Genomic DNA, 17975 nt, shown 5'->3' with positions numbered 1-17975 from the left:
CCCAGTGACATACCCAGGTTGCTGCAGTTACTTGAGGAATGGTCTGAAGGAGCTCAGGGATGGCCAGTCTAAACTCCAGTGCCATGGTGTGCTATTTGAAATCACAGAACATAGCGGCAAGTGCTGAGAAAGATGAAGCTGATATCTCCTTGTCTACTTTAAATTCAGCCTATCTCTCAGCTTTCATTAATTAAAATTTTTTCACTATTTCCCTAAAAATTGTCCACACGCTCCCACTGTGCCCTTCCCCTATGGAAAAGGGCTCAGACACTGGGTCCTGTCGAGCTGCTGCATGGCAACGCTGCATGTGCCTCTGTGCACCATGAGCCTGATACCCTCTCTCCTACCCACTCTGTCTACTGTCCACTCCAACAAGCCTTCAGAGCATGAAAGAAAGCCTTTACCATTGCCCCTGGTAGCAGAGACCAAAGCACAAACAAAAGCAAGGAATTCCCTAAAAGCCATGCAGATTTTTCTCTCTCCTTCTGCATACAGATTATAAGCTGCCTTTTGGACAGCTTTGGTGGTCATAGGTACATGATTGTGCCTGGTCAATGGGATGGAGCAAGTATGACAAAGTGACAAGGCATGGATAGATTTAGTAGCTCTGGGTCCTGGGTCACTGCCAAATCCCAGGAGTAAATGTATGGGCCTGGTAAGCATACCAGCTAAAAACCATGGACAGGAACTAGCCACTCCTGTCCAGGAGCAGCCACCCAGGTCAGGAAAACAAGATCCTGTGATCCATACTACTAGGGTCACAATATTGCTCTAAAACTGTCTATGTTTCCCCCATCTTCCCTTTCCCTATGGGAAGCCAGCACAAGAACACATATGGTGACAAAAGCACCAAATGTGCCCATTTATGCTATAAGGCTCCTTGTTTTGCTGTGAGAAGACAGCAGGCGAGCCAGTCTGCTTCCTGCCCAGCAGCCCTGTTCTGGTTCTCGGCTTTGCCAGAGTGCAGACACTGATACAAGTCCCAAAGAGCCAGGGAACACTGGAGAGGAGCTTCCACTGGGACAGCGCAGATGGTGCCAGATACAGGGTGCGCACGGCTCCAGGAAGAGAAGAAAGACTGTGAGATGGTTCCATGAGTGACAAAGGAAAGGTGCGGGAAGAAGCCGGGAAGCATGTGCTATGGGAGGGCAAAGTCAAGGAGAGGGAGAGCAGAGAGACACAGGGAAACACACTTTGTGGAGAGGGAAAGGGACCTGCACCAACACACAGATGACTGAGTGTTCCCAAGCTAAGCAGTTGCAAAAGAGAAGCTGTTTCAGCTCAGGGCAGAAGCCACCCATCCAAAAACAGGTGACCATGGCAAAAGCAATCCAAAGGGTTGATAGTGCAAGGTCCAGGGTCGGCAGGAGTGGGCAGAAGTGAGACCAGGCATGGGGCTGCTGAGCCAAGGCGCCCTGGACTGTAGGCAATGACACATCCAGATGCTTGGAAAGACAGCAATTGCTTGTCCTTATCAGAATCCCTGCCTGAGAGGGCCTGAAATCTGCATTCGTAACAAGATTCTCAGAGGATCTAAGGGGCACAAAGGATGAGAAACCGTGAGTCACTAGTTTAGGATGAATTTGGGGTGTGAGTCTCCTGTTTTCAAGACATGTTTTTCATCATGGCATTGTTCCAGTGGGTGAAAAACAGGGTTTAACATGGCACACCCCCTCCCAGTGAACAGGACTTTGAGCTCGGTGTGGAATGAAATACCCAGATATATCCTTGAAATCTATTACTTCAGAGGATGGCAGGTCTGACATGGAAGGAATGCTAAGGGCACAGGAAACACCTCACTATCCCTATGAGAGGGGCTCAGGAGGACCAGAAAGACAATTTATGGCCCCTTGAGTCCATCTATCCAGGCACAGAGCAGGGTCATAAACAAAGGAGACCAGAAATTCTAACTCCAAGCACTATATCTATGCTTGCAGAAATCCTGAAGACTTATGCCTGGCACATAGTAAGCACCTATAAATATTTTTAAATACATTTAAAATTGTTGTTAAAGCCTCCATCTGATCCAAGATCAAGTCATGGTGATAAAAAATATATATTCTTCTCCAAAGAAGCAGTCTTAGGACTCAGGGAGCTATAGATAGAAATACATATAAGCACAAAGACACTTACACATAGAAATGCGGGTAAGGATGAACAAAGGCAAAGGGGAGATCCTCCAAGCCACCAGGTAAGAGAAGGAAGTGCCCTAAAATGCAAACTAGTGTGTTTGCACAGATTTTCCTTTAGTGAACTTAGATTTTGAAAGATCATGTGCAGAAGTTAAAGATGAGGAGGTTGTTCCCAACTGCGAGTGTAGGAATGTGGCTCTGAATTTCAACAGTGCCAGGAAGGCTGAATCCTAGGACAAACATTCTTAGCAAAAAAAACAATGATGATGATAATGATGTTGATAATGATAAGACAGGCAGCAACAAAAGACATTTGGACTTTTCAAAATAGAAGAGTGAAAAGACATTTAAGGCAGACAAGACTACTATTAATGCAGTGTTGATGAGTGATTCAGGGAAAGTTAAGTTCTTCAACTGCTGTTAATTTTGAATCTATTGCAAAAGAAAATTATCTTCATATTGGACAGAGTACAATAAAATTAGGTAAGCACTAACAGAAAACAAAGAGTGGTGAAAAAATCAGAAGAGAATGGTAACTACTATCTTTTGACCTGGGTGAAATATGCCCCAGAATATAAACAGGGTGAAAATCACTCAATCATGTTTCTGGGTTCTGAGAAATTAGAAGAAATTAGAAAAGTCTGTGACCAGTCTGGAGCTAATGTTGAAAGCAAGATAGCCACAAGAAACCAGTGTAGGATGAATAAGAACAGATCACATAACAGATCTTAGGTCACTTTTCACACAGTTATTCGATCAGGCAACTGTGGTAATCCCACAAGCCAATTTCTGATGGCTACCTGATGCTCCTGGACAAGACACAATATGAGGTGAATGCTAGTGTAAAGTGATGCAATGACTGATTGAAAACCACCTGGAGATATTGTTTAATGGATCACAGCCAACCTGGTTTCCACGGGACAGCCACAGGGCTTGGCCCAGTGTAACCTTCATCTGACAGACTTCTGTGCAGATGTAGAAGGAATATTTATATTTGTAGATGATCTCAGGCTGTTGGATGCTGGAGGTACAATAATCAGTTCTGAGATTTTGACAGACAGAAACATGGGACCAAGTTAGCTGGATAAAATGTACTGGTCATCTAGGTTAGATCCATTAGATGTAGGTTAAGGCCCACAAAACAACAGGATGGAGATGTATAGGGTTTGGAAATCCTGCTTGTTTTCAGGTGCCTCACTTAACCACAAGTTCAATCAGTCAAGACTATGACAGAAAAGTGAACACAACCAAATATAACTAAAGGATTATACTCTATTAGAGGGCCACCTGGATGGCTTGTTCAGTTTGGAGGATGCTTCCCTCTACAGAGCTAGAAGCAGATTGGTAAGGGCTCAGAGGAAAGATTGGGGTTAGGCAGCCCTGGAGGCAACATTATACAAAGAATTATTGAAGCAAAGCAGGATGTTGCGTGCAGGAGATATGCTAGCTCCATAACTATTGGATCGTCTGCCACACAAAACTGAGAACTGCCTCTTCCAATTTACCCTGAGGGACTAGTATAGTCCCATTAATTGGATAAATGAGATTGGGTGCCAACAGAGAACCTAGACCCCAAACACCCAACATGAGGTGTTGAAAAGTATAACCCTAGGGAAGCATTCCGAGAAAAGGAGATTATTACTAACAGGTCATCAGTATGCCAGAGCGAAATGAGTTTTCTTGAACTTAGAGTGTCCCTTGCCTGTGGAGGTGCTTGGTCCCACCCTGAAGAGCTACAGGAGTATTGGTAGTGCACCCGTCCAGGGCCTCTCATCCTGACACTTAGGCCCAGACCTACATGCACTTAGCAGATGCAGCAGCTCACTTTCACTTGTTCATCATGGACCCTTTTATGCTCACCTCTGGAGACAGAAGCGTGTGTGTGTGTGTGTGTGTGTGTGTGTGTGTGTGCGCGTGTGTGTGTGTGTCTTTGTCTTTGTATCTTCATGCACGCATGTGTTTAGGACTAGGAGAAAAAAAGAGTTGAAGGAGATGAAAAGGAGTGGGGAATCACAAAATTCCTGGAGACATACAACAAGGATAACTAAGAACTTACAAAAGTTTTTTTAAAAATTACAGTGGCCTCCCGTTGGAAACACAGCAAAGCTTAGCAGATCTACATCAGACAACCCCCATTTTCACCTCTTTAGGAACTCTTAGCAACAATACTAGAGATGTCCACTTGTTGTAGTGCCATGAATGCCGCACTGTATCCAAGGCCTTGAAGACATCTAACTGAATGGTTCCCACAGCAGAAGTCTCTCTAAATTGGCCCTAACCCCAGCCATCCTAGGGAACCACACTAGCCCATGATAACAAGACGGGAAATCCAGAGAGAGGCAGTCTTTTCTGACCACTGATTTCTTGGAATTACCCAAAGCCAAAAAGGAAGCAGAGGGGCAGAAGGAGCACCCAGGCCATCTCAGCAGTGCCCCTCACCTTAGGCCTTCCCTCCCCTGTCCAGCCTTGTGAGCCCAGAGAAAACACAGATCCAACATGAAGACTTTAAAAAGTATAAAATGAAAGTCATAACAGCCACCCTCTTCTGTCTTTTAACAGGAACATCCTCAAAATTGAAACCAAAAACAGAGCCAAGAATCTCATTACTGTCCACTATGAAGTCTGATTTGGAAGGTATAATTTATAATGATTTTAAATGCCCTGTAGAAGTTACTGATCCATCCACAAGGAGGTAAGAAGGGCAGAATTCATAAGTCTGCCGCCAAGGAGAGCCCCCTTTGACCATTAGACCAGGCCTGTCTTAATCAAGGCCAGTGACCAAAGTCTTGTCTTTTTTAATTTAGTGTTAAGGATCAAGGTTCAGGTAAGACTTTGAACCAGAGTCAAGTTCTCTGGCATTTTGCAAGGCAAGGAAACAATATTTGTGACTGCAGTTAGGAATGAAGATAATGAGTTACCCATACTCAGTTCATTCAGTGACATTTACTGTGCATCTACTGCGTACTAGGCAGTTTATAAAAATGGACAAAACCTGTCTCACCCTCTCAGAACTTAAACTGTATTGTTCAGGATGAAATAAAAACAAAGGGAAGTCACCCATCTTCCATAAGCCTGTGCTGCCAGAATATTACGGAAGCTTCTTATCCCAAAACACATAATCTCCACCTTAGGCCATACCCGCTACTGAGGAGGTGATTTTTAAATTAATTCCTTCAAGGATTAAAAGATTCAAGATCAATATACCACATGTCCAAATGTAATCATTGTTCCTATTCTTTTTTAGATGACGCTGAAATGGAGGAAGATGGAGATGATGGTGAGAATACAACATAATCTATTCAAAGATTCCTGGTTTCAGCAGAGTATTCTGGGCTGGGAAAGGTCCTTCAAGTAATTACCTCCATTGCTCGTCCACCTTACACCAAATTCCAGAGTTAACCTGGGGACATACTGGGCACATGCCCCTAGAAACTCCTACAGAAGGAGTATAAACCAAGCAACAGTCTCCAGAGGAAGACAGAATGATCTAGGACAGGACCAGAAGGCCTTCTCCCTACTCAAAAGTGCTGGACGAGGGCCTCCTACATTTACAGAGGGTCCAGGCTACTGCTGGGTACTCTGGGAAGCAGGGCGTTAGTGGCCTGCATGCCCTTCCATCCAGATAGACTCATCTGGTGGCCCCTTGGTAGCAAATAATTTGAAACTCTTCTAAATGATGTCCTTAAGGATTTATTAAATTTTTATTGAAGAGGGGCTAGGTAGATGCTAATGGGAGAAGGACAAGAGAAAATCCTTATGGTATGGCAGGATCCCAACTTGCACAGCAGCTCTTCACAAAACAAAAGCACTGTGATTGGCCAGGCCCATCCGTATCAGAAAACAATTTAAGGGCTATGGTCTGTTATACTAGACACGGGGGTTTAGAATCAGGTCTCTAGTACACACACCCCACTCTAACCCTATCTTGCACCCAACCTGTGGCTTTTCAAACACTTCGGAACTCTGGACTATGGCCCCACCAAGTCCTCTGCGACCCCGGAAGGGTGCTGCTGATACAGCTTTCTCCATCTTACTGCATTTCCAAGAGTGTTGCAGTGTGGGAGAGAGACCGGGCTCAGCTGCAGATGCTGGCTAGGCAAGTGGGGCTCACAGCCAAGAAACGGGTTGAGGGCCACTGGATGGAAAGTTCTGACCAGGAAACATCAGGAGAAGGGAACTGGAGCTGCACTGACCTCCCAGGGTTTCTGTTGAAGTCAGACATCACCTAGGGGATGGAGAAGGCACGGTAAACGAGAAGGCTCAACAGCCTGACTAATGTCGGGCCAAGAAAAGCATCTTCGTCACTATAACATAAGGATTATTGTATTGACTTTCCAGAGCTCATACACACAGCTCAAACATTTATCCTAATCCGGGAAGCAAAGTTCTGTCAAAAACCCTATAGGAGAGACACTTGCATGAGGAAGAATTAAGATTTGTTCTTAATCAGCCTAGGGAAAGAACACGGCCCAGCTGGAGAACTGTGTGTGCCAGGTGGACCTACGTTAACACTGGCTCTCCCTCCAGGCCTCTGTAGAGATGAGTCTTGTGCCTATTGCATAGACAGAGGCTAGGACACAAGAGAGGGGGGGTGACATGTCAGAAGTAGCCCGGGTCTCATAAGACCCTTCCCTGTTCTCCCCCTCCTCCATGAGGGCATTTCGGGAGTAGATGATGTTCTCATCAGAACAGAGGTAGAGGATTCGCCACAGAAATCCTCAAAGGAACAGTTAAGTAGAAACAAAACTGCCCTTCTCACTCAGCCCCAGTTACAGCAGTGCTGCAGCTCACTTCCCAACTGACTCAGGAATGTCCACAATGCCCGCTGGTGTTAACCAACTTAATTATCGTGCCAATCGGATACTTCTGTGCACCAGTTTGATATTCAGAGATGCTGAGTTCCCCTTCTTTGGATGAGAGACACCTACTTGCCCTCTCAGATTAACTATGCTTTATTCAATAAAGCCTACTAAAATGTCCCAGTCACAAATCGGGTGGGGGTGAACTGTCAGAGCCAGCGCAGCCTCGTTCTCCATCCTGGGCAGCCCTGTGGAAGGCAGCCCACCTCCCTGCATCCAGCACCTGACATTCATGTCTAGACTCAGACCCCGCTTCTCCCAATTCATCCACTCCTCCTCTCTGACACTGCCCATGGGGAGCTTCCCAAGTGCTCCCTCGAATTACCCTGGGTTGTTCTTGAGTTTTCCTAAATGGCTTCTGCAGAAGTTCCCATGGTCAGCCCTACAGCAGACAGTCAGGGAACACACATTCTTTTTGGAATCACGCTGCCCCTGCCCCTTGCCCGTGCCAGTGGTGGCGGCATGTATGCCTTTGTAGGAGATGATGGAAATAAATGGCCACTGGGGGCTTCTCACACATGACAGGTGTCTGTTGAGTAAACCAGGCCTGTGATAGGAGGTTTGCCACAGAAAGACCCTGGGTTGAGTATCAGTGAAGCAGTTCCACTCCAGAGTTCGCATCCTGTCAGGAGCCCAAGAGAGTCAGGGATTTTAGTACTGAAGCCAAATTGGAAGCAATCCACAGTTTAATGGGTCTGGCAGGGTCACAAGTATGTCCCCTCTCAACCCCCAAAGGTGTAATGAAGATGAAAAGTCAAACTAAGTAAGTCAGCCCTGTGCCAAGCTGGTGGGTTTTCAAAGTTCTCACTTGCCCTACCCTGAAGGGTCTGGTGCCATCCCGAAGCTGAGGGAAACAGGTTGCTGTCATTTCCCTGGGGGCCCAATTATCCTGTGAAAGTCACTTTCTCCAAGTTCTTGCCTCAGAAGCCACCCCTTCCCAGAGGAGGAAAGAGAGGCCCACGTTGTAATTGTCAAGTCCACAGTTCAATTTACACCTGTCACAACGGAGGCTCCCAGCCACCTCCTGACCCAGAGAGGCACCAGGTTGTGGCCCACCTTGAGGAACATAGTTGCTTTGATTAGCAACTGTGAACCACAGGCAATTCTAGAAATTAGCCATTTATGACAAAACTGGTAGGAGATAAAATATTTCTTGGGATTTCTGAAGAAAATCACATGCAGAGTAAATCTACCTTTATAGTAAAATCTAAAGTCCTTCCCACAGCCTACAATTGTCTCTGCGAGCTGACCGCGGCCCTCTTAACCAGCTACGCTTCTTCATGCTCCTTCCCTTGCACTTTGTCAACAGGTTTAGTGGCCCCGAGTTCACCCCAGCGCTTGGCACCGCCTAGTCCCCAGCTGGGCATGCTCTTCCCCAGCTCCCCACCCGTTCATCCCCTTGTCCTTCAGCCCCAGGGGAACAGTGCTCTGACGGACAGACACTCATCACCCTCCAGGAGACACCCGCGCATCCTTAAGTCAGCGCAGGAAACAGACCCCTTTGTTCTTATTGTGCTAGCGCCCCAGCTGAACTTCAGGTGATCTGATGAGTGTATTTAGTCTCATTGATGATGGATGCATTTTTAAAGAGCAAAGGTAACTGTCCTAAATTTATTTATTTATTTTGGTTCTCCTTCCAATTGCCTTTCCTTTCAATGTGCCTACTGAAATTGAAAGCCATGGATATTTACAAAAAAACCTTTTGGGATTCCCTACTGACGGAGCAGGAAATTGACAAAGAGGAAGTCAAGAAATTTCATGAGAATGTAAGTTTCATAAAAATTTGAGATCATCTCCTCCAAATATTAGAGAAGGAGGCACCCACAGGCAGCATACCTTCTGCACAGCTGTGTGAGGTTCTGACACGGGGAGCATTTTGCAGCCTTCCACAGAGCCCCACGGACAAGCGGGCTGAGCAGGGAGCTCCCGTTGCAAGCACCAGGCCATTGCAGGGCTTTGTCACTGAAGGATTTCAGGCATGTTTGTGACACAACCAGATTAGCCGTTTTTGTTTATTTATTTAAGTAGTTTGATTTAACCTAGCTTTTGACTCCTGCAACTATCATGTACACATGGTTTTTAAATATTGAAATGATCAAAAGGCTGTAAAATAAATTTTTCAAGTCTCTTCCCATAATAGCTACTGTGTACTATGCTTTAGCCTTCTGGAAAATGTAATGCATATATAAATATACATATCTTTTAAAAATGTGCATATCCATGAACAGCTTCATAATATACATTTACAGCTCTTATTTCTCTTAGTAACATATTTTTGAAATCCGTGGTATTCCATTGTATCTTAAACATAACTAGCACCCTATTAATGGATGTTTGTTTCTGATACATAAAGAGAGAGGAAGAGGGAGAGCAGTGAACTGTATATATATTATTAAATATGCAAGTTTATCTAAAGAATAAATTCTTAGCAGTTGAATGCTGCATCTAAAGAACCTACATCCTCAGTTAAGAAGGTACTGACACATTTCCCTACAAGCACACAGGTTGAGCCATTTTGCTTTTCCCTAGAGATCACAAGAGTACCTCCTTCATCACTGCCTTACCCACCAAGGGTCATAATTGGGCCCATCTGACAGAGTGAAAATAATGATGCCTCACCATTGCCTCTTGTATCTCCTCATTATCAAGGATGCCGGGTGTCTTTCACATTCTTGGGTCACGCATGTCTCTTTCTTTGGAGGACCATCTTCTGCCTTTTGCCCGTTCTTCTATTATTACTTATTTCTTTTTTGTTCTGATTTTCTAAGGGCCTTTTATATATTAAAGAACTTAGTCCTTTTTCTGACATGTGTTTTGTAAGGTTTTTTATTCAGTTTGTATTTTATATTTGGAATATATACTTCATGGTATTTTCCATGACATGGTCATTTTTCATTTTTAGGTAGTCTCATCGATTCATTTTTTTCTTATATGACTGCTAGGTACTATTTTATATTTAGAAATGTCTTCTCACTCTCAAAAAATTTTATAATTCACTCATTTTTTCCTAGCTGTCTCTGGGACCTTTTTAAATATATAATCTAGAATGTATCTGGAGAAAACAATATGGCATAGGAGGGTCCCCAGCAATATCAATTGAGTTCTTTCACAGCTGATAGGATCTGCATCATATTTGTAAAGGTCATTTCCATGGCTGTATGGATGACAGATTGGAGGAGTGGGGAGATTGAGGACAGGAAAAGACTAACTTCACAGCAGCAGTACAAATGAACAAATAATAAAGTCTGGTTGCTTTGGGACCTGCCCAATACACTGCCCTTTATGTAGGACATAGTAAACTCTGTGAACAGGTGTCTTGGTTAATTTTTTCTCCTTGCTGAGACAAAATACCCAATGCCCAAAATTAAGGAAGGAGAGGTTTATTTAGCTCACAGTCTGTGGAGGTTTCTGTCCATAATCAGCTGGCTCCAAGGCAGGGCGGAATGGCACGGGGGCAGCAGCCCAAGGCTGCCAAAGACAGCAAAAGCAACAAGAGCAGAAAGTGGGAGAAGGAAGCCTCTTTCCCTCCCTTATATTCTATGCAGACCATCCACCCTGGGGAGGGGGCTCCTTTATACCCACACCATCTCCATGCCTTCTTCTTCTACAAGCTCAGGATGTTTACAAAGTAAGGACCCTGGCCTCCTGCTGAATTAAAGTTCTAAACTTCTCAAGTTGACACAGTGTATCAACCATTACAACAGGGAAGCTGAAGGGAAGAGGAAAGGCACGTTAGTGCAGTAAAATTAGTTCCATCTGGGACACAGTGAGTTCCAAGTACCTGTAAAACATCCACACGAAGTCTAACTGAAAACCAAAAATAATCCGTCCAGCTCCTAGGAGAAAACTCTTGATTGAAGATTTTAATTTGGAATCTGCATTAGTTTTCTAAGGCACCGTAACAGTGTCATGAACCAAGTGGCTTAAATGACAGAAATGTATTAAGTCCCAATTCTGAGGGAAGAAATCTGAACTCAGGGTGTCAGCTGCCTTGGTTCTTCCTGGTGGCTGTGGAGGAAGGATCAGGCCCAGGCTTCTCTCCTTGGCTTGTAGGTGACATCTTCTCCCTGTCAATTCACATTGTCATCTCTGCAGGTATCTCTATGCCAAAATCTGCATGAGGACACTAATCATATTGGATAAGGCCCACCCTAATGACCTCTTTCCCTTTTTTGAGGTACTGGGAATTGAACACAGGACCTTTGCACTGAGCTACATCTCCAGACCTTTTTTATTTCCCATTTTGAACTAAGGCATCCCTATGACACTAAATTGCTCAGGCTGGGTTTGAACTTGTGATCCTCCTGTCCCAGGCTCCCAGAGCACTAGGATTACAGGAGTGTGCCACCACACCCAGCTCTAATCACCCCATTTTAATTTAATTACCTTCTGTGAAGACCCTGCCTCCAAACAAGGTCACAATCTAAAGTACTAGAACTCAGCATAGGAATTGGAGGCTAGGGACACAATCCAACCCTTGGCAGAGTCCTTAGCATATAGCTGGAGCCTTGGAGATCACGGAGCATTATTTTCTTACCACTCTAGACAGACAATTTCCCACCTCACCCACCCCCAACACAAAAAAACATGCCAGTGTTAGTTGTTCTTCCTATATGAGCTAGGGAACTTTTGGTTTGCAGTTAGCATGAGGGTTTTCAGAATCCAGAAAAAAATATGAAAGGGGATGACACCATGTCTTGTTTTTTATCTCAATGTCACAGAGCAGGACTGAAGCACTACAGCTGGGATGTGAAGGCAACCACTCATGCAAGCCAATTATGAAGCACGTTTTGAAACTCTGGACGCACGTAGTACTGCTGTAGGGCCCAACTGACAAAGTATGACACAAAATAGAATCCTTTCCCTCTGACTTCCATGCCACTCTGACCCTCAAGAAGTGGACACTCAGGGTACTGAGGCAGCCCCTGAGGCAGAGACTCCAGAATTCTCAGGCATGACCAGAAAGAGATACCTGACGCAGGCTACTTAAGAAATAAAAGGAGGTTCATTTTGGTTCATCACCCTGGAGTTTTAACTCCAAGATCCCAGCTTTGTTGGTTTGGGCTCCAGCAAAAGCAGCACATCATGGCAGGATGGCATGTCAGAGTGGGCAGCCACATCTTGAGGCAGGAAGCAAAAAGAGAGAGGGGAAGAGATAGGCTCCCGTCATCCTCTTAGAGAGCACTCCTCCAGTGACCTAAAGACCTTCTACCAAGCCCTGTCTCACCTTTGCTGCAACCACGAGACACAGCAAGCCCTCAACACATGGACCTGTGGAGGACGTGCACACCCAAACCACAGCAGATAGTAGTGTGGCCGCTCCAAGCAACCTGGTCACTGCAGATGCAGCCCGGCAGAGCCACAGCAGGAGAAAGAGAACGCGATGAATGCCACATTGTACCTGCAGCCGCAACACTTGTTTGCATAAATTGCTGAGGCACCTTTTGTGGCAATACCAGAAAGCTGTAGGGTACAAACTAGGAAGAGGGACCTAAAGCCTTTCTATTTGCAGGTGGCTTTCAAGATATACTTTGCTATTTTGATAACTCGATTCATTGGCTGTCTTTAGTTCACTGTCACACCCATTTTTATTCCTGTGATACACTCATGTATCACAAGCCTCACTGTGCATGCAAATTCCTTTGGCTGCAGCAGTCAGTGCTTCCCCTGAGAGGGATCTCTGAGCATGGGAGGCCTCATCCCTGAAGTGCCCGATAAACCTCCTATCCTGATGAGGATGGTTCTACTGCATAAGCGGGGCAAGTAAAGGATACAAACCCCTAAGGGTTCTCATGTGTTAGGTAAATAGTATGGAGCAGTTCAGCTTAGATGGGACAAGAACATCACGTGGACACACCCAGCTGAGTCTATCCAGTTACAATGGCTGTTGTATTTTCCAGCGAACAGAACACAGAATGCAGAAGGGTAATGATAGATCACTGACCACCCCGCCCCAGCTGAAGCACTGTCAGCAATGAGGAGTTTACAGGCAAGAAAACAGCAGCATGGGCCTTAACCTCAAACTGCCCCAACATCAAAGGCACTGATTTGAACAATGTGGAGAAGGGAGTTCAGAGGCCAGCAATCAGGCAGGCCAGACGTAAGGCACCAGGTTTTTCCCCAGCTTAGAAACACCAGCCATATTCTTGGATCGGCCCCACTTCCCACACACATTGATACTTTATTCTTTTACTTACCATAGGAGGACAGGGAGTTGATGGCAATCCACTAGCACATACTGAACAACAGCCATACAATCTCAACCTGTAGATGAGGTAGGAATGGGCAACTTAACCAGCTCCTGGCTCTCATCTCTTGAAAGGTAGCAGGGCCTCACCTTCTATAAAAAGGGATCCGAAGAAAAAAGTCTTGTGAGCACCCACCTAAGGGCAGTCATTATAAACAGCACAAACCTGGGGTAAAATGTTCAGGTTTTCAGCATACAAAAGCAGCTCATTACAGTGTTACTTGGGAAGAATTTTCAAATGCAGTACTGTCCAGTGCAATGATGTGCTAGCTACACTGCTTCCCGCAAAAGTCAGGCTTGTCACTGAATAAACAAGCCACCCCAGGGAGCGTGACCATTTTGAGGATGCAGAAAGCCTGTTTTGTTTTCAAAACATAGAATGTATGTATGTCCTATCGTCATCTCCACAACTGGAAAAAGGAGGTTTTCTATTCACCAAATATTTCTTGGCATAATGATGTTTAAAATAATTCTTGAGGGGCTGGGGATTTAGCTCAGCGGCAAAAGCACCTGCCTGGCAAGCGCAAGGTCGTGAGTTCGGTTCCCGGTACCGGAGAAAAACCAAAAAAAAAAAAAAATAATTCTTGAGGGAACTGGTGGGAAGGAGAGGGTATGATGATAATGGAAGTACTCTTTAAAAGAATTCTTGCTAACCATCCTTCTGCACTATTTGTATTTTTTTTTTTTTCACTAACATGTTAAAATGTCACTTGGCACCTTTGGATATTTCTTTTTCTGGATATTTCCTTTTGTAGTTTTTAAACAGCTCCTACCAGACAGTGTTTAACACAATAATCAAAGAAATAGCTCTTCGCAAAGAACTGGAAGAGGACTTGGATATTCCCATGTCTAAGTTGCTGGAAAGTGGAAACAAAAGGAAGCTGGCGATCCTGTAAGTAACTGGAAGCAGAGCCAGTGGCCACTGAGTTCCAGGAGGGCAGAGGCGGCGGCAGAGAAAGTGTAAATGGGGCCAGGGAAGACGGCAGACTCAGAACCAGGCCAGGTACACGGGTAAGGGCAAGGGTGATACCCAAGGGTCAGATAGACAGAATGATCCAGACCAAGATCAAAACACAAGAGCGAGGAAATCACAAGCATGGGAAGCACAGGACTGGAACAAAAGCAAACAATAGCAAAAGTTGGAAATCCAGAGCAGGAAAGGTCTTGGAGGAAGAATGATCTCATGCAAAAACCTAGAGAATAAGACCCAATCCCCTTGAAAAGAGGGAGCAAGAAATCATCAAGACCCGGGGGATCTGTCCAGCACACTCCCTCTCTTCACCCTACACTAGCTAATACTCTTCCATGCTTTCTGAAGGAGGGAGAGCCATGGGCCTCACTGGCATGGGGGTCATGGCCAGTGCCTCAGACATGTAGTGGAGAATGATAAGGGTACTGCAGAACTATTGCTGGCACCCAGTCTTTCTAGCTGGTAAGGCCCCACCTCATGAATGTTCCAGAACCCCACTTGTATCCAGTCTCAGTTGTAGTACATGTTGTCGGTGTAGCAGCCTAGATGTTCCCTTATCCACTGGAGAAACCTGGAGAGAAAGATGGGGTGTGGGTTGGGGCATGGGTTTGTGGCAGACTGCAGCAGTGGCACCAAGCACAGGCACAGTGACAGGACACCCTAAGTAATCACTGTGGTAAGTTCAAGCATTCATCAAGTCAGGAAGAGAGCAGCCTCCAGTAGCATCCTCTGTGGACTCAGTAGTCATGGGCAACAACCCCCAAGGCCTCTCCAGGAAGACGAAGGCAAAATAAAAAATCAGAGCTCCTAAGGGCAAAACATAAGGATTACCCAAGCTTTGAGATCAACCGAATAACATCTCGGTGAGTCATCCTGCCACCTACATCTGTTGCCTCTGCTTTCTTATCATTTAACCCTATAACAGTCTCATTCCAACCTGATCACCCTCAACAAATATTCCCTGAGCACTTCCTGTGTGCCAAGCAATGCTCTAGAGACACAGCAGTGCATACCACACAGCCTCTGCCACTGGGAGACTAAAGGTGAGAAAAAGCCAAAGGAGGAACACCCACCCCTCCTCAAGAGGGCCTTGGGGGCCTCTGGCTGGACCCCTTCCCTGGAGTTTAAGTCCTGTCTCTATCTAGCATCTTGCTCTCAGCCCAAAGGGTAGGTCTCCACCTGCCCTACTCCACGTTTCTTATTTCTTTCACAGGTGCCAATCAGCTAGATAACTGCTTTAGCTCCAGTGAGAGTGCTTGCAAGTAAAATATTTGGTGGAATAGGCCTGGAAGACCTCATTCTCTAGCTTCCCTATTGCTCCTTGTGTACAAATAGTAAGCCATTGCTCCCTGCTAGGTGACGCAGCACAGTCAACTCCAGTCTGTCTGTTTGCTAGAGTTGTTCTGAGATAAAGTATTATGCTTCCTCCAAGGAACCTGAGCTACACGGCAAAGGCCTCCTTCTCAGATCCAGCTGAGCTAGGGTACTCACTGTGCCACATACCTTTTCAAGGGACTCTGAACGGAGAGCCAGGAAACATGGTTGTCCTAGAGGCCACCCTTATTTGGAAGTAAACTAGTCAGAGCCACTGAAACTCCAGAATGGCTCACTTTGTATATCGACATGGGTGACGGGCAGGGAGCTGGCTGCGTCATTTTGAAAGGTTGTGCCTTAGTGAGGTTTTCAGGATCGGTCCTTTTGAGTGAGCCTACTTAACATACTTCCTAATAAATGTAAATAGTTTCAAATGGCTCTGTGCAATTCACAGTCGATGCTGTTTTTCCAAGCCATGTCTGGATATAACCCTTACTGGAACAGGGACAAGCCATAGAAAATCAACCCACATAAACTTAACTCACAGAGCCACACTTGCGTTTGGACCTCCCTTGTCCTCAGGAAAGCCCTTGCTGAACCCACCACAAAGGGCCTGGAAGTCAGCCTTGTGCCCAGGCTGCAGGTCCGCTAAAGATCAGGCAGGAAGCATGGGTTCAATGCCACATGCAGTGCCTTTACTCCACTGCTTTCACTGCATGGAAAGCCTGGTTGGAAAGCAGAGGCATCTGGCCAACTTTCCCCTGACTGGGAGACTCGGCAGGATCCAGCCCCTCCTGCACCGTGCGTCATATTATGGGAACACAAATTTAATCTTGGCCTCTAAAGATGATTCACGTTCCTTTTAGGTTGAAGAAAAATTTTGAAATATTCAAAGATGCAATCCTACTGCTTATGAAGAGACGTGAACGTAAGTAGACATCCCTTTCTGGTCTGTCTGCATCTAGCTGCTTTATCCCCTAAAGGAGGCAGAGACATACGTTCACTCAAGTGCCTACTGGGCTGACAAAGCCCCAGCTGCAGAAGACAAAATATCAAGCAATACAGACACAGTCTAGGGGATCAGGGGCCTTATCAGTTGGTTGAAGAAGGGTGAGGATAGACAAGACAGTGGGAACTATACACAGGACAGTCAAGACCTATGACCAGCAAGGTAGTTACAGGAGATGCAGGAGAGGGTGTGGCCGAGATATGGAAAGGGAACCAAGAAGACAATAGTAACAAAATTTGAGGAATAAACAACCCTGTTGCTGTGACTCTGAAGGCATCTGAGGCCCAGCTATTAAGATTTGCCAATCATGGACGTTACTGGTTTTGTGGATCTAATTATGGAACACATGGGGAAAGGAGCAAAGTCATCAGGCTACTTGACTGAGAAACTCAAAACCACAACACAGATTCAACCAACAGAAGGGGCTGGGGATTTAGCTCAGCGGCAAAAGCGCCTGCCTGGCAAGCACAAGGTCATGAGTTCGGTTCCTGGTACCGGAGAAAAACCAAAAACCAAAAAAAAAAAAAAAAAAACCAAAACAAAACAGATTCAACCAACAGAAATGATGAGACATAGCTCTAAGGACACGATCTCCCTAAGCCAGGTCCTCAGGTTCCCTTTCAAGAGAAGTAACATTTCCCAATAGCAGTGTATGCCCCAACTTAACTCTTAAGGGATAAACACTGTGGCCTAGATACTTTCACTTACATTGTGATCCAAAATAATCTTCATAAGCATTTGAAGGAGGACTAAGAAACTAAGGCTCAGAGAGTCTAAGTGACTTGCCCAAGACCACCCAGCCATTGAATAGAAAAGCCATACACATGCCCAAGGCCTCTTGGGCCAAACCCAGGCTCAGTGTGTCAGAGAAGAAAATTGGCTGAAGACCTTGTAAGCCTAAGTCTCATGTCCTCATTGGAGTTAGAGGGCAGAGAAAAGGACAGATTGTCACCTTGCAGTGGGAGGGATATGCCTCCCACCAAGACTCATCAATGGGATACATTGTTCCATAGTCCTGCCCCTCAGCCCCGTGTGTTTATTTATTTTTTTTTTTTTATTTTAAAGAATAAAAGAAGGATAACATAATAATAGGGGGGACTTAGCAAATTAGAGACAAAATGGTAGGAAATTATCAATGGTTATCGTTTTACATATTATTATCTACAAAATAGTTTCTCAGGAAAACAAATAGACAAATAATAGTGAGTTAGAGACAAAAGAGGTAGGAGATTATCAAGAGTTGTTGTACTATACTTTGGTATCTTCAAAGTGGCTTCTACAGAAAATAAATAGACTACACATGAGTGACCTATTGAAAAATCATTAACTATTCTCAATGGTTGTTGTAGGAAACACATAATAATAAACATACATCCATTTATGAGATAGGATAGGAACATTACAAACTTTACACAGTTATGGATAGATTAGTAGGAAAATATCA

The 17975-nt window shown here is 45.1% G+C and overlaps 1 protein-coding gene across 1 annotated transcript in view; it reads left to right on the top strand.

The window, feature by feature from the left end:
• Positions 1–17975, top strand: part of Erich6b (glutamate-rich 6B) — a 53439-nt gene that overhangs the window by 17917 nt on the left and 17547 nt on the right. The window contains exons 5-9 of the mRNA XM_013506952.1: positions 4692–4766; positions 5377–5409; positions 8669–8757; positions 13994–14130; positions 16389–16450. Of these exons, the coding sequence (XP_013362406.1) occupies positions 4692–4766; positions 5377–5409; positions 8669–8757; positions 13994–14130; positions 16389–16450 (396 nt within the window). The remainder of the gene's footprint in view (positions 1–4691; positions 4767–5376; positions 5410–8668; positions 8758–13993; positions 14131–16388; positions 16451–17975) is intronic.

Source organism: Chinchilla lanigera, unplaced genomic scaffold (assembly GCF_000276665.1).
Source record: "Chinchilla lanigera isolate Chin_1 unplaced genomic scaffold, ChiLan1.0 scaffold00117, whole genome shotgun sequence".
Taxonomy (NCBI): domain Eukaryota; kingdom Metazoa; phylum Chordata; class Mammalia; order Rodentia; family Chinchillidae; genus Chinchilla; species Chinchilla lanigera.
Note: the sequence above shows the minus strand (reverse complement) of the source record. Positions and strands in the feature narration are given on the sequence as shown.